This window comes from Python bivittatus, unplaced genomic scaffold (genome assembly GCF_059951505.1).
Source record: "Python bivittatus isolate LINGU-HERP-01145 unplaced genomic scaffold, Pbiv_v1 ctg000700_np1212, whole genome shotgun sequence".
Lineage (NCBI taxonomy): Eukaryota > Metazoa > Chordata > Lepidosauria > Squamata > Pythonidae > Python > Python bivittatus.
Window position 1 is genome coordinate 72956914 of NW_028277098.1, and position 14486 is coordinate 72971399.

Genomic DNA, 14486 nt, shown 5'->3' on the forward strand with positions numbered 1-14486 from the left:
TGGTTTATAGAGTACTATTTATTTCAATGGCACCATCAGATTATACACTGTGTCAAAGTTATGAATAACCAAAAAGTGAGAAAGAGAAAGAAAAAAGAGAAAGGAGTCCTTAAGGCATTCACAGTCTAAATTGCTATTGACAGAGCTAGCAGTCTTTAGACAATGCTAAAATGACAGTTTATGGTTAGAACAGTCATAACCTTCCCTGTGATTCCTTCATGAAATCTCGAAAATCTTGGTTAAACTAAACTCCTTCAGGAAGCATATCAAATCTTGATTTTCAGAAATAACAAACGTCAGTGATGACAATCTGTTCTTCCATACAAAGGAAGAGTAAGTAGTTAAAATGTTTAACTGCTCTCAGATAGTTAAGCATGCAGTGAACACTCTCTTTGAGTTCAGTGGACTTCCAAGAACATCACTTTGGCTGGACAGAAAACAGCTGCTTTTTCTTAAATTATTTATTGTAACTTAAATAAATTGAGCTGGGCTGTGATTGTATAAATCTATTATTAAAACCTGGTTGACCACTTACTTGGGATAACTATGATATATATTCATGTATTTAAAACATACTGTATATCATTATATGCACAGAATTAAGGCAAAATTCAGGTTATACAAGGTGATGTGCAATGTTCAGAAATTTTAATTGTCTGTGGTTTGTAATCAGAACATTAAGACAAGAGTCGATTATTGTTCATATTATTTAACATAATATAATGTAACCAATATATTATTAACATTCTCTTTCCTTCCTTGTCTGTACCTGCCAAAACAATTTTGCAGATGCAGATATTGTTTTTGTTGAGGTAAAGAGATTAGCTTTACTTAATTTCATATAGCTAGTATTCTGATGTTTAAACTAAAAGTTGTATTTTACTTGTCTTTTCCTATTTCTCTTATGTTTGAGAGAGAAGGAAACAACTGAGTTTCTTTTTCTATGTCAGGGTGGCTGTAATTTGGATTCCTGCACTGAGCGTGGCATACTGATCAACTGAGCGAGTAGCAGTATTAAAAGGAAGTCAAGAACTATGTAATATGATTTCTGCAGATCCTCCTACTTTGGTAAATGTGGATTTCTTACAGCTCTGTCTTAAACAGAATTGCACAATAATCCACATTGGGCCAGTGAGATGTGTGCTTTTATTAAAGAGCTATTTTAAACTCTCTACCGACCCTTTAAATTGAATCATTTGTAGTTTGCATTATTTATGTATATATTTTAATACTCATTTTATTTACATACTGATATTCATCAAATTGTTCAAGTTGGTATGTACCCCCCCTCTCCCCCAAGATCTGTTAAACTGAGAAATACCATTGTCCTAAACATGCCCCTCCAGTATTTCAGGAATCCCAGTTATGTCTGTGAGGCAAAAATACTCAGACAATGTTTTCAGTATTCAAAATGTATTTCCTTTCAAATTAACTCTAGAGGTATGTAGTAATAATCTCAAATCTCCTACACAGCTATATGATTATCTTTTTGGCTTTATTAAGCTTCTTTGAGCTTTCCCAATATATTTGAGCTAAATCTGATGTTACAGATATATTAAGAGTTTCATTCCACATTTGACTTGAGATCAAGCATTTTTTGTTTTGATCAAACATCATGTTTTGATCAAACATCTTCAAATCGACTATGAATTAGTTTTGATTTTGATTTGTTATAGTTGGTAATCAAATCCAATTTACTGTGACCAAGAGTCATCCTTTTTTCATTCCTGTATATGTTGCTATTGTTCTCCATTGGCATATCATCAGAGACATCATGGAATCTAGGGACTGTGCCCTTTATCTCATAATTTACAGATTTAGTAGGCTTGTTAATGAACTCTAATTTGTTGTATCCATGAATTACTGTTTTTTCATCCTTCTGTATTTTGCTTGCATTTTCAACTGGTTGAGTATAAAGGAACTTCTTGTTATCTTTTATTCCAATATTCTCAGGAATAAACTGAAAATCATGTCCATTTCCTGTGTTGTCACCTAATATTGGTGAAGATACTGATAGCACAGATGTCTTAAATTTCAATAAATTAGAAGCATCACTGAGTGGAGGCTTTAATTTAGCTGATACGTTGCAGTTAGAGTCTGGCAGCTCCCTGGGCTGGTATCTCAAGTCACTAAATCCCAGAAAGCCTGAAGTGGTCTTTCTTGTTTCACCTGGAGTTAATTCCTTCTTTTCGCAGAGTACATTGGAAATTGATTGGTTGAAATAAGGTGATTTCTTTATGGTCGCAACACTGGAATTTGAAAGGCTGCTTGAGGGACTGATGGCTTCACACTCATTCAGTTGAACATGTTTTAAAATGGGCTCAAATTTCTGCATGAACCTGTAAGGAGAAGGTGTGGAATTTTCAGCAGTGGGGATTCTGAGTTGATTCACTGATCTAGATTCAGCATATATGCATCGGAACTCTCTGTCAAAATCATCTACAATTTTTCCTTTGAAGTGCATCACTAGACTGGTATGCACCTGGCTGCAGAGCCATGTAAAACTGAAATGAAAAGAATTCAGGGACAACATGAATCATCAATATATAATTAAGTTGTTCACATTTGAAATATTGAAAATTCATTGGACAGTAATACTCATTTACAACATCAGTACTATTTTAAAGCATGCGCCTATCAGTACACCATGCCCACTATTGGTACATTGGTACACTTATCATTACTATTTTAAAGCATTGAGAAAATAATAGGTGGAACAGTTTGATAGTCAAAACCTTAGGATGAGTGTGTGTGTGTGTGTGTTTATAATATGTTTATTAGGCAATAAATGAAGGTACTACTTGAGCATGCAAACAAGCTATTATGGATAAATTGTTCTAGATAATTGTTTAAATAACAGCTTCAAGAATAATAAGGAATTGGTTGCAAGGTAATTATAGGCTTCAAGGGTTGTATTTATGGATCAAGAGGAGGAGGAGGAGATCAGTAGTTGCCCAGTGTGACTGGAACTCATTTAGAGAAGAGTTACAAAATGGCACTGGTGAGAAGAATTCCTGAGCCTTTAAAAACTGTACAGAAAAAGAATTTTATTAAACCCAGAAAATATAATCCTTGGTGGGAGAAGAACTTTAATCAAATTATAAGTGATATCTAATCCTAAATTCCCTTGACAACAGCAGGTCTGACTGCCAAATTATATCCCAAGGTCAACTCCCTACTAGAATCTTTTTAAAAACGTCATTTTGGAATGGAATCTTGCACACACTAAGGTACTTTGAGATGGCCTAATACAGAAACATTCCATGGAGTTGGCAGGCTTCCTGTAAGTAAAATGGGAGGACAAAGGAAACACCGCTATTAAATATTTATGTTGGTGAGTCAAATGTAGATTGTTTGGGTGGAAGAAAGTGTGCATTATCAATCAAGGAAGTAGATTTGGTTGCAATTAAGGCAAAGGAAAATAATTTCTCTTCAAAATATAGCCAAAGATTTGCCAACTAAGGCAAAATAACTGAAGGTTAACCAGTACAATATGTAAAATGAATATTGTGCTGTTGCCCTTTTACATTTATTTTTTTGGGGGGGGGGTTACTTGAAAGTAAATGTACTGACTGGATGGTGTGACACTTCCCCAGGCAGAGTTGGGGGTTCTCCTGGAACAGATGGCAGCCGGGACCAAGAGAGCCTTCAAACAAATACGTCTAGTGTGCCAGTTGTGCCTGTTCCTAAGTGAGGAGGCACTGCTCACTGTCACTCACCTCCTAGTCATCTCCCAATTGGACTATTGCAACACACTATATTTGGGGCTGCCCTTGAAGAGTATTTTGGAAGCTGCAGTTGGTCCAAAATGTGGTGGCGTGTACAGTATTGAGTGCACCACGGTACACCAATCTAGCACTGCTGCTATGTGGGCTGCACTGACTCCCAGTAGGGTTCCTGATACAATTCAAAATGCTGGCTGTCACTTTTAAAGTCCTACATGGCATGGGGCCAGGTTACTTGCAGGACAACTTATTCCCAATGATTTCCCCCATCCCATCAGATCTGGAAGAGTAGAGAGGTTCCAGGTCCCCTTGGTGAAGCAGTGTCTTAGGAAGCATGACTTCTCTGTCATGGCACCTGCCTTATGGAATATTCTGCCCAAGAGATACGCACAGCCCCGAGTGTTGGTCTTCTGAAGGCTGTGAAGATTTCTCACAGATACTGGGGCTAAGATGTTAATGAAGCTTTGGCATGTGGGTGTGTGACATACTGGCAATGAGATTTTTATAGGGGCCTTAACTTGATTTTTTAAATTGATTTGGACTGTATACTGTGTTTTGACCTTTGTTAGCTGCCCAGGATTTCACTCATTAGATGAACAGCCATGTGAATTATTCACAGGATTGCCTCTCCTTGAAGGTATCTGCCTGTTCTATCAGTCAGATAGGGTGGGCGTACTCCAGGTCCCTTTCCTTAAATGTTGACATCTGGTGGGACCTTGGAGTCACACCTTCTCCATGGCTTCCCCAGCCCTTTTGAACAGCCTCCTCCATGAGATTTGAAGAGCCCCCACCCTCTTAGCCTTGTGGAGGGCCATGAAGACTTGGCTCTTCACCCAAACATTGGCCTAATATGGAAGTGAGCCCTGCAGATGTAGAGTTGGTGGGGTATTGTGGCACTGTGGTGGGAAGTATTACATCTTCTGTGGGGTTTTGTGGGTTTATATTTATTTTTTGTTGTTATGGAATGTTGCTGTGAGCCACCTAGGATTATCATGTATAAGATAGGCAGCCATAGAAGTTGTTTTAAATAAATAAATAAATAGTTAAATAAATAAAGGAACATATACAGTCACTTGATTTGGGTCAACCAGGATGTTTTTTATGTGAAGGTTTGAGTCACTGTGGCCTTATATATATTTACTTGGAAATAGATTGGGGAGATCTTGAGACACTTTCTCAACCTAGTGTGTTTCACAGGCTTGTTATTAAGATAAGAGGCTGTGTACAGGTAGTCCTCACTTAAGTATCATTTGTTCAACGACCATTCAAATTTACAATGGTGCTGAATGATTGATATTTACAACTGGTCCTCGAAGTTCTGGCCGTTGCAGCACCCCAAGGACATGTGATCAGAATGTGTACACTTGGCAGCCCACCCGCATTTATGACTGCAGGGTGTGCTTCAGTTCTCTCCACCTGCCTATCTCCCCCCACCGTGTCTGCCCTTTTAGCTGCCTTCACTCTGCTGCCCCTGTCCCCCGCCCCCTGCCCTGCGCCTGCACCTTCCTGCACTCCACCACTCCTGCTGTCCCCCCCACCCCATCTGACCTTCGCTGTCTTCTTCCTCCCACTGTTGACAAGGCACGCCCTACCTGGCCCTTCGTGAAGCAGTGGTTGGCTGCACGCAGGCTTCCCAAGGCCTCCAGGCTCACAAAGGGCCAGGCTGGGCACATCTCATCCACAACAGGAGGAAGAAAATGGTGAAGGTCAGTTGGGATGGCGGGGAGCAGCAGGGGTGGTGGGATTCAGGAAGGCAAGTTGCAGGGCAGAGTGCAGGGTGGCTTAAAGGGCAGAGATGGGGGAGAGGTAGGTGGGGGGGAATTGAAATGGAGGCAAGCATTGCAGGGCAGGAGAAGCATGAGGTCCTGGCCTAACAATCACAACCAGGACTACTGAAACCGCTGTCACTAAGCGGTGCAATCACATGTTGTTTTGCCTAACAATTGCATCGCTTAGCAACAGACATTCTGGTCCCAATTAGGGTTGTTAAGCAAGGATTACCTGTATGCTGCTCTCAGTCCCTTGGAGCTAGTGCAAGATAAACATGTAATATAATAAAAAGGTGCATCAAAATTCACTGGGATTTATTTCACTTTAAGGATATATATGTTTGCAACATCATAATGCAATCTGTGCTTGTATCTTTGGAAGGAAATGCCACAGCGATTAATAGGCTTTTATCCTAGAATATTTTCCCCTAAGCATATTCCTTCCAACTGTTGAGATTTCAACTCTCACAGTCTTCAGTTGACTGGAGAATTATGAAAATTCAGCACCCCTGAAAAGTATTAGACTGTGGGGCCAGGGTGGCAGTTGTCTTAGAATGTGTATTTAAAATTGGAGTCAGAGACTGATGTTAGGAGACTGGAGTCAGGAGACACATTTTTTTAAATTTCTTCCATCTGAACAACTTATGGTGTATGTTTTGATACGAACTTTTCTGTGCATTTAGAAATAGCATATTCACTATTTCCTATTTCATTTCTCTTCAACAGAAATTGAATCTGATGAAGTACACCTTTGAGTAGCACTAGAACAAGGAAACGTAGACACCTGTCCCATTAGAAGGATACAAGGCACTACAGAGTCATTTTAAATAAATAATTTGCTACATTAGTTGAATCAGAGGTGTCCAAAAGATATGGTAAAAAAAAGTCAAATTGGTAGCTGCGACAGTGCAATAGAAGCTCTGACATCTTGGCTTTTTTTTATCATACCCCATGGTCATCCTGAGTTAGGACATTAGGTCCCAGACATCTCTAGACAAATAATCAAACAGTGCCCTTTGCAGATGATGTCATACTGAAGTGTACTTGTCATGTCTCACCTGTAAGTCCCTGCAAGGACTTGCTCACAGTCTATCAACACAAATTTCTCAAGGGCTTGTCCTGTAAGCTTCTTGCCAGCTTTACTGTAGTAAGTATCTCCACTTACACATCGTATGCGCATACTCTAAAATAATAAGAAGAAAGGCATAATAGAAATAAGAAAGATTCCAAACAGATACTGCTATCTTTCTGTGCTGAGCTTATACATAGCCACATCAGTGGATGTGAATCTTGTAATTAATGGCTGCAGAACATACCTAAATCAATGCTATATTAATGGTAAAAGAACATTTTTGTAAAATCCAGTACTTGTGCTTCCTTATCTCAGTATTAACCCCAGTTTTTTCATTTCTTCTCAGAAATCTCATGTAAGTTTTGATGGGTATAAAATTGCAATCTAAATTAAGTATATAGAATATAACTATTGGAAATTGGATGGTCAGCAACTGATTTGCTTCATGTTTTATTAGAAATAGTTAACCTTTTGGTTGCGAAGAGAGGACTCTTTGGAAAAGACCCTGATGCTAAGAAAGATTGAAGGCAAAAGGAGAAGAAGACGGCAGAGGATGAGATGGTTAGATAGCATCACTGAAGCAATGAGCATGCAACTGAGCAAACTCAGGGAGGCAGTGAAGGACAGGAAGGCCTGGCGCGATAGGGTTCATGGGGTCACGAAGAGTTGGACACGACTTAACAACTGAACAACAAAAATCTTTTGGTTAACAATCTTGGTTTCAATCTTAAAGGAAATCAACCCTGATTGCTTATTGGAAGGATTGATAATGGAGCTTAAGCTCAGATACTTTGGTCACCTAATGCAAAGAGAGGACTCTTTGGAAAAGACCCTGATGCTGGGAAAGATTGAAGGGAAAAGGAGAAGAGGACGGCAGAGGATGAGATGGTTAGATAGCATCACTGAAGCAATGAGCATGAAACTGAGCAAACTCAGGGAGGCAGTGAAGGACAGGAAGGCCTGGCGCGATAGGGTTCATGGGGTCATGAAGAGTCGGACATGACTTAACGACTGAACAACAACAACAACCACCTTTTGGGAGCAATGGACATAATTTGGAATTTTGAGAGTTTGATATGGGCTCTCTCACAAAACGGTTGTTAAGGTGGATGCAGTCAGTCACAAAATAGCCACGTATCAGAAGGCAAATTGAGCCCCCCATGATTTTATTTCTTTATTTCCTAAGAAAGTTGGGGGGAGGAGAGAGGAGAGCTCTAGATACATTGTTAGAAATGCAGGTTATGCTCAAGGATGGTGCTTCACTTTGCAGCAGATGTGCTTCCCCATTATTTGTAATTAAAAGAATCAGAAAAATAAAATTAAGTAGCAGAGGGAGTTTGGAAAGCATTAAGTAAAATGTTGATGGGCATGTAGTAGAGTTCCCAGGGTCTCTGATGATGAAAAATTAGAAACCGGTATCATTTCACTAATTTCCAGCCCTTATTTCGATATTTGAAAGCTGCAGTTGCTCTGGAAGAATGGGAGATTATTGTACATTTACTGATAACAGACAAAATGACAATAACTTTCAAATGGCGGGGGTTGAGGTGATGGAATAAGATACTCCTTGTATAATAGAGTACTTAGTACAAGTATAGGTTTATACTCACATTGACAAATGCCATAGTTACTCAAAAGGAAGATATCCCTGAAAATAACTCCTACCCAACTAAAGGCGGACTGAAAAAATCTGCAATATAAATCCAAATCCTAAGCAATGCTTCACTTCCCAACCTAGGTTTGCTACTCCAGGAAAACAATCCCAGAGATTCCTCCTCCCCTGTATGAGGGTGTGTGTGTCTATAAAACAACTGATTAAAATTGTTCGTAAAATATGGTCCCCTAATAATAAAATTAATTGATCTCCCATCTGTATAAACCAAACATTTTTGCTCTTACACACAAATAATATCAATGCATACACATTCCCTTGCCTTTTTAAACAGAAATAGCAAACAACAACAACAACCAGGGTACAAATAGAGTAAGAGGAAGTGGTAGCTGTGATCATGACAGCCATTTGGACTTTTTTAACACCTGCCCCTCCTACACACATGCACACCTGTGGACACTCCCAGTCTGTTTGAGTACAGTCTTATACTCAAGGCATCTTTCTCTCAATTGTGCTTGAACATCAGAAGTATAATTCACTCCATATGTACATATAAAGGTGGCAGGCCTGGATTTAAGCAAATGAGTCTCTGTGCCATCTTTAATTTTGCCTCAACTGGTCAGTTACAATATTTGGATGAAAGCAATGTACAGTTTTTCATCTCCTTTTTACTGAAGCACAAGGGTAAAAATATGGACATTTAGCACTTGTTGACTGCAATGATCTAAAGCTTCAGACTATAAACATATACTTTTCATATTACTTTTAATACACCATCCTTCATGTTCATATATTAACTTCAGGCACTGTTTTGGTCTGGGCTTTTGTTTGTTCAACAAGCATGTGACAGGCAAAGTTTGGACATATGAAATTTCTATCAGTACATAATTCTTTGAAAGGCAATGCCTACTTAAAATGTTTACCTGCCATCCAGTTGCATCTTGTGCTTCTTCAGACATACTGTTTCACATAGAAAATGGATTATAACTCAACCACCTAATAAAGGTGTCTGCATATGCTATAAAGTATTATTGCTGTCATACCACAACAGAGATAGGGGTAAAAATGCCTCAGGGAGCATCCTGGAACTGATGTCTGGTAAGGATATTGGGAATCATTAAAAATCTCCAAACCTTCACTGGCCTACCAAGGACCCTAGGAAGGAAGGAAGATCTTACTTTTTTTTTCCTATTCTGATGTGAATTATTAGCTTTAGCTGAACAAACCAACTCATGTTCATCTGAGTGATTATGAGAATGGTTGAAATCAAAGCAAATTTAAAATGGCCTTTTTCTTCATTTTCATGTTTCATTGCATGATATTTTAATATTGCCATTAAGTAAAAAAACTAAAACTGATTGGAAACATACTGGAAAGTCATCCACAGTGAGCTCCATTTTATTGCACATTTCTGTAAACTCCTTCAAGTTTTTTTCATCAAGGATCAGATAAACAGGAACATGACGTTTGTTTGAAGCTTCCATCAAATCACTGAGTATTTCCATATCTGTGAAGAGATCCATCACAATTGCAATCACCTGCACAATTTTAGGTGGGTTGGGGTGGGGTAGAGAGTAGAACAGAAGACATTGTCAAAAGATGATCAGTGGATCAGCCCTATTAAGCAACTCATATACACATATCAGTGGATCTGCCCTATAAACAACCCATATACCCATATAAGATACTTTTTAAGTGATTCCGGCTGGCAGCTTTTTACCTTTCAGCAAGCTTCTCTTGCATAGAATTGCACTGTCAGTTTGCTTTAATAAAACTAGCACCTAAAAGTGAGAAGGTCAGTTTTGGAACACTGTTCCATAGAGTGCTTCCAGACTAGTTATTTCTTCTGAGTTTTTTTTCTTTGTTCACTCTGCTTTTATGGAGAATCCAGAGAAAGTTATGGACAAATGATTGCATTCTAGAGTTCCTGGGCTTTTACAGTATATATCTTTTCCATCACACAGAATTATGAGAATTTATAATCTAGTGACACTTCCCCCTGTATATTCAGTATATAAGACACCCTTGCATGTTATGGATCTGGTAGATTTGTTTCAGAGTTGCTTTTCATGTCCATTAATGTTTTATAACAATAATGTTCCAGGTGAGAGCATTCCAGGAAGGAACCAAGAAACTAATCTCTGTCATAAATTTTGATTAACGTGAAGTGTATGTACAAACTGGGAGTGCACCTAATCCTTCTAACCGTTTACATTTTTCTGCTGCTTCCTCCTCTGACAGCAGACACTTCTGTGAAGAATTGATGGAAGACTGGGCTACAAATACAGCAGAATGTAGCGGCAACATTTTGAAATAATGACAGTGATGTAAATATTGTGAAGATGGGAAGCAGTTGCCTTGGGGCCCAGGGGCCCACTGTGTTTCCCTGCCCCATGCCTTCTACAAACTTAACTGGACAGGCAGGAATGCAAAGGAATGAGAGGGGAGGAAATAGGTAAACCATGTCTGAGGTGCAAAAATCCAGATGCCCACTAGATAGCAGCAAATTATTTATTTTGAGAGGCTTGTCTTGGGGTCCAGAGAGCTCTCCTTACATCTCATTTTAAATGTGTTCCTAGGTGAAAAAAAATCTTATCAATTAAAAAAAAAACAGCTCAAAGGACAAGAGCTAGGTTAACTTTGTTCTATGATGTATTTGTTTTCTATTTGCAAGGAATTTCAAATGTAGATGAAGCACTCAGAAGTGGCATCTCTCTCTTGCAATTTAAAATGATCTACAATTCTCTCCACACATTCCAACCACATTCTTTTCAAAGAAGAATTTAGGCAATTCTCTGAATCTTGGACCCCTAACATGGCATACATGAGCACCACAATCTTCAAGCTTCATGATTTACCTATGGGTTTTTAAAGGTTCTTTTAATTAAGCCAGTATTCTATAAAACAAAGTGCCAACCTCAACCATTATTCTTAATTTAAAAAGTGTATCTGTGTCTCACATTGACCCCAGAGGCATCTTATAAAGCCCAAATGAGGGGTGGCTGCAGCTCAGTTTTGTTTGGAAGCAAGCCTATCCGGCTCCCCCCCCCCAAAAAAAAACCCAGAGTGAACTGAAGTAGGAGAGAGCATAATTTGGGTTAGAGGGAGTGGCAGAAGCTGGTAAAACTACAGCGTTTACCTTCTGGTAAATGAATATTGTCATCAGCCATGCCCTTCATGCCTCTTATTGTGTAAGAGTTGTCTGTGCCATGTTCTCAGAAAACCATGTGTCCACTGAATCCAAAAAGTTAGAAACTCCTGCTCTGACCATTTCAGACTCTCTTTATCAACCAGAGAATAGCCTCCACCTCAAACGGATGAAGCCCTATTTATTTATTTAACCATTCATTCATGCCTTTCTGTTCTGCCTGCTAAGACTCAAGATGGTTTACATTTAGAACAAAGAAAGTAAAACCATTATCACACCTAACTAAATTAGGGTTCTACCCTCAGTGCCCAAACAACCTGAGGAAAAGCTAGGATTGCAGTGCCTTCTTCAAAGCAAAAGTTTGGGAGCACTTCATCTTTCAGGAGGCATCCTCCATTCTCAAGGCCCGCAAGGTGGGAATCTTCAGCATACTCTCCCTCAAAGAAGGTACAGGACAGGCCAGATTTAGCTAAGAAAGACAATCTTGTAGGTATTTGATCCAGCAAATTTATTAGTTTCAGCATTGACATTCATTCTGCTTTGTTTTGATAGGCATTTCTGTCAGCCTGATTACCCCACAGATTCTCACCCTGTGTATCTGAGACAAATTTATAGGAGTAAATTCATGGATGGGAGAGAGAAATTCTAAATGCCTCTTTTATCCAAAAAGCCTTTCCCCCCCCCCCAAAAAGTCCCCATGTCCTTCCATAGGACATTTTTCTTCCGTATGATCTTCCATCTGGTTTTGAATTAGCCAGAATTTCTGAGGACAGGCCATTTGCAACTCAGAATTAATATATGATGAATTATTAAGTAATACTTCCACTTCCCATTTATTTTATGCAGAATTCTCAGACTTTTCCTTGCAATGTTTAGTATTAGCCTAAGATAGTATTCTTGCTATAATTTGTATTTTAAACTAATTTTATTTGTTGATTAGTCTAACTATACTAGCTGCCCAAAATCTTCCAACACTCACTGAATGGAAATCAGTCCTACGGACCTGAATAGGAGTGAATTCCTAATAAATATATGTAAAATTCAAGTCTGACATAACTCTTATAATTTTCCATTAAGTATTTTCAACAGACACACCAATGCAAGAAGTTTGGAATACTCTTTTTGACCTAACAGCCCCCCTTCCCATATAGGTGTTGAGTGGAAGTGCACACTCACACAGGAATATTTTGGGATTATTTCTGTATGAATACATACACATACACACAGACATATATTATTCCCAAGTGGGGAGGGAATCTATCTGGATTTTGGAGGAACTATCCCACAAAACAAACAGAAGAAATCTGACAGCCAATTCATAGACATTTCCTGGGAACGCCACATTGTATGTAATGTTTTCCATGTTTATTGTTTGACTGACTCCTTCAAAGTACTTCTTTGTTTGAGCTTCAGCTGACTGCAGTATAGGGCTGCCAAAGTGAAGTCTCAATAGCTAGGTGTGTCTATGGAATATTTTTATCTACCACCTAAGGGCCATAACTAAATTATGCAGTCATAAGCATTTTCATCACAGTTCAACACAATATGGAAATTTTGGTTCTAAAACAGAGAACAAATCCACCATTTCATATCATCCCTCTGATCTTTGCATAAAATATCCAGGATGTGCTCATACTCATTTGCTCCATAGCTGCTATGGTTTTATTGTAACAAATAATATGCGACCTAATAATTGGGCTGTCAAACATTGTTCTGTCCTTAAAATTCTTAGAACAGCCTTCACAATAAAAGGTAGCCAATTCTGTGATTGCAAACTTGCTCCAACATAGGTTGCAGAACTTAGAGCCTTCTGCATAGCTCATTTCTTTCTGCGTGTATACCATTTGTCAAATATAAAACTCATACTAGCATTCTAAAAAAAATCTGGCAAGTAATACATTGAAGATATATGCAGAGTAAGAATTCTTTAAAAATTAAAAAAATGGGAGCCAGTAGTTCTGAGTAATTTCTTGTAATTTAAAAACCCCACTGATTAGCTTTATCTTATCTTTTTAGATGCTTTAAAATGTTCTACTTACTGTTTTGGCCTTGCTTATTAGAGATCGGAGTAACTCCTTCACATTGCTTGCCTTGTCTCTTTGGAAATATAAACTGACTTCTGTTCGGCTGAGTGTTGTGACAGAGGGCATCTTTGGCCAACCCAGCTCCAGTTGGGGGGGATCAATATCTGACATAAATGGGAAGTATGTCCCAGATGTGACTTCAGAGAGGAGAGATTCCCTGTCCATGCTGTCACCTCTTGAGAGTCCTGCCTCTAGCCCCTTCTTTGGAGATTCTGGGATGCTTTGGATGTGCTGGCTTATGTAGGCCATGTCCAGTGAGGAAAGGAAAGGTAGCTCCTTTTCCTTAGTGATGACTTGCAGATAGCCAGCTTCTCCCTGTTCCAGAAAGGCATCCACAGCTAGCCTGGCAGTTTCACTATGCTGTAGCATGGAAGGGCTGGCTTCTTTCTTCCAGGGCTTTTTCAGATCTTCCAGTCGATTTTTGAGCTGCCCTGTGGTCCCTTGGGAATTCCCAAGGCTTCTGGGGAACCAGCTCATGCCTCTAGAACTGGTTGACAAACACAACAATCCTTGATGTTGCCTTGTCAGAGGGATATTCTGAGCTTGAGATGCTGCCTTGACTTTTATAAATCCCTCTGTAATTCCACAGTGAGGATGTTGAGGTGAAGGAAAGTCACAATGAACAGTGGTCTGTTTTTCTAGACATCCACCTGTTCCTAGGGAGAAAATTAGCTCAAAATTCTAATTTTCATGGCTTGTTTTGATGTTATCCTCCTTATGGAAACGCTGAGAAAAGTTTCTTCAACTTCTTTATAGGAGCTGCTGCTTTTAGGTACGCTTCCTCAAGCAATAAGACTCAGTTACGTTCCCGCCCTCAATAACCCTAAACTGATTTCTCTCTTGCAGTCAAAGCACTGAAACCTGTTTTGTCAGTTCTATTGCCTTGAGAGGAAATGGGAATGTTGAAACTTGTTCTAAGGTCAATGTAGGTTTATGCAATAGCTACAAACATGCATAAATGATAAAACAAGGTAATAATCTGGAAATGTGGAGGAAGACTGCAGTGCATTTCTTAGCACCCATTATTTTCTTATTCTCAGGTATTAAAGAAAGAGAGGTCACCAGTGCCACAAGAT

At 39.1% G+C, this 14486-nt stretch overlaps 1 protein-coding gene across 1 annotated transcript; it reads right to left on the reverse strand.

The window, feature by feature from the left end:
• SACK1C (scaffolding CK1 anchoring protein C) lies at positions 1-14223 on the reverse strand. Its single transcript, XM_007439324.4, has 4 exons — positions 13366-14223; positions 9549-9716; positions 6553-6677; positions 1-2504 (listed from the first exon to the last, which is right to left on the reverse strand). The coding sequence occupies exons 1-4, from the start codon at positions 13885-13887 to the stop codon at positions 1625-1627; spliced, it is 1695 nt and encodes a 564-aa protein (XP_007439386.1). The 5' UTR covers positions 13888-14223; the 3' UTR covers positions 1-1624.
• Positions 14224-14486: the final 263 nt, after the last annotated feature.

Bases quoted from the DNA above. Each gene is read 5' to 3' on its own strand.
- SACK1C (XM_007439324.4), bottom strand. From the start codon at position 13,887: ATGAGCTGGTTCCCCAGAAGCCTTGGGAATTCCCAAGGGACCACAGGG. The intron at 6,678-9,548 runs GTATGTTTCCAA...TTATTATTTTAG, and splicing joins TCACTGTGGATGACTTTCCA to AGTATGCGCATACGATGTGT. The intron at 2,505-6,552 runs GTGAGACATGAC...TTTTCATTTCAG, and splicing joins GTCCTTGCAGGGACTTACAG to TTTTACATGGCTCTGCAGCC.